The 2,276-nt window shown below is 42.0% G+C and overlaps 1 protein-coding gene across 1 annotated transcript; it reads left to right on the top strand.

Annotated features, from left to right (window-relative positions):
- The first annotated feature begins 344 nt into the window (after window positions 1-344).
- LOC104673111 (olfactory receptor 11G2) lies at window positions 345-1,375 on the top strand. Its single transcript, XM_010377041.2, has one exon. It carries the CDS (start codon window positions 440-442, stop codon window positions 1,373-1,375), a length of 936 nt encoding a protein of 311 aa, XP_010375343.2. The 5' UTR covers window positions 345-439.
- The last annotated feature ends 901 nt before the right edge of the window (window positions 1,376-2,276 follow it).

Genomic DNA, 2,276 nt, shown 5'->3' with positions numbered 1-2,276 from the left:
CTCAGTCTCTGCCACAAAAAGCTGCAATGATTTCACCTTCTGAAAATGAAATTCCATTTCTGTAAGAATATACATAAATACATATTCTGTTATGTATTTATACAAAGGTTCTTGAAGGGACTTGTTGTCAATGTGAAAACTACAAAGGCTTTACACTTGATAAAATATATATGACAGCTTATCAATATTGGTCAATATTGGTCAAAAGTTTTCTTGAGCCTATGGTAAAAATGTGAACGCGAGCAAAGAATCAATCCAGATCAACATGTCAGTTTAAAAGAAAAAAAGTGACTATTGATGTATCTGCATTCTTTTTTTTTATTTCAATAGCTCATAATATGCATTTCTTTCCCAAAATGATTTAAATATAAACCTGATTCCCCATCTATGTTTGCACTGTCATCCAGTAATTGCGGGTGCTTTTACAATTCACAGACACATGAAAATCTTCAACGCCCCCAGCAACTCCAGCACCTTCACTGGCTTCATCCTCCTGAGCTTCCCTTGCCCCAGGGAGGGACAGATCCTCCTCTTTGTGCTCTTCACTGTTGTATACCTCCTGACCCTCATGGGCAATGGTTCCATCATCTGTGCTGTGCACTGGGATCAGAGACTCCACATCCCCATGTACATCCTGCTCGCCAACTTCTCCTTCCTGGAGATCTGGTATGTCACCTCCACAGTCCCCAACATGCTGGCCAACTTCCTCTCTGACACCAAGGTCATCTCCTTCTCTGGGTGCTTCCTCCAGTTCTACTTTTTCTTCTCCTTGGGTTCTACAGAATGCTTTCTCCTGGCAGTTATGGCATTTGATCGATACCTTGCCATCTGCCGGCCTCTACACTATCCAACCATTATGACCAGACGTCTCTGCACCAATCTTGTGATCAATTGCTGGGTGCTTGGTTTCATCTGGTTCTTGATTCCTGTTGTCATCATCTCCCAAATGTCTTTCTGTGGATCTAAGATTATTGACCACTTCCTATGTGACCCAGCTCCTCTTCTAACACTCACTTGCAAAAAAGCCCCTGTGATAGAGCTTATCTTTTCTGTCTTATGTCCTCTGCCTGTCTTTATGCTCTTTCTGTTCATCGTGGGGTCCTATGCTCTGGTCCTGAGAGCTGTGTTGACAGTCCCTTCAGCAGCTGGGAGAAGAAAGGCTTTCTCCACCTGTGGGTCTCACCTGACTGTGGTTTCATTGTTCTACGGCTCAGTGATAGTCATGTATGGGAGCCCACCGTCTCAGAATGAAGCTGGAAAGCAGAAGATTGTGACTCTGTTTTATTCTGTTGTTACCCCACTCCTTAACCCTATGATATATAGTCTTAGGAACAAAGATATGCAAAAATCTCTGAAGAAACTATGGGGGACATAAAATGTTAATCAAAAAGGTCCTTGCATAATTAATCTTGTCTCTAATTTGGGGGGCTAAAAAATACTGGTCTTATACAATTAATTGTTCATCTTACTATTGGCCAAAGCTAAAACACCTGTGAGCATGTTTCTGTTATTTCTCCTTTCAGATCATGATTATTTGCCCAGTTGTGTAGCATGCCTCAGTGTTTTTTAATTGACTGGTGGGCATTTTTTTAAAAAACTATAAAGACAATATGTGCAGTAATGAAGGTTAAGTGTTGTTCTAGCAAGTAGATGGAGGAGAGGCAGATCACAATGATTCTATTCAAGCACTACTTGTATGTGTTCTTAAATGGTTTGTGCTCATTTTAGTTTTACTCCTATAGTGTGGCTTTTACTGCAGGAACATAGCCTTTCTGAGACCTTGGGGCGAATCTGGACTGTTTAGAAGGCCCCTCCACTTCAGCTGATCCTAGCCTCCTATTTAAGTGCTTCTTGAACCCCATGACTCCTGAAACGTCTGCTTTGCTCTTTAGACTCTCAGCTTTAGTTTCTGCTAGCTATTTTGAGGTCTCACCATGTACACACAGCTTAGAAATCCAAAAATGCCTTGAAGGAGAATTGCGTCGTATTTCTAGCCTAGCTTCTGTGGTCCTCCCCTCTCTAGGAATTGTTTCGCAAACACTAGCAACTTTGGCAACTGAAAACACCAAATTCTCTACCTTCTCAGTTCAGTAAAACTACTGCTTTCTGCTCAGGCTTTATTCCTCCTTTCCTCATACTCTCCCAACCCAGTAAATGGTCAAATATCCTCAGGGAAAAACACATGGTGAATGTGAAACTCACCTCCCTTTTCTTCCCTTCATCTTGGACTGTAGCCCATGAAGGCTTGCCCATGCCAATTGCTCTGAGTGCCTTCA

The sequence above is a fragment of the Rhinopithecus roxellana genome, chromosome 5 (assembly GCF_007565055.1).
Source record: "Rhinopithecus roxellana isolate Shanxi Qingling chromosome 5, ASM756505v1, whole genome shotgun sequence".
Taxonomy (NCBI): domain Eukaryota; kingdom Metazoa; phylum Chordata; class Mammalia; order Primates; family Cercopithecidae; genus Rhinopithecus; species Rhinopithecus roxellana.
The sequence above is the reverse complement of the archived record's forward strand: the minus strand, read 5'-3'. Positions and strand labels throughout refer to the sequence as shown.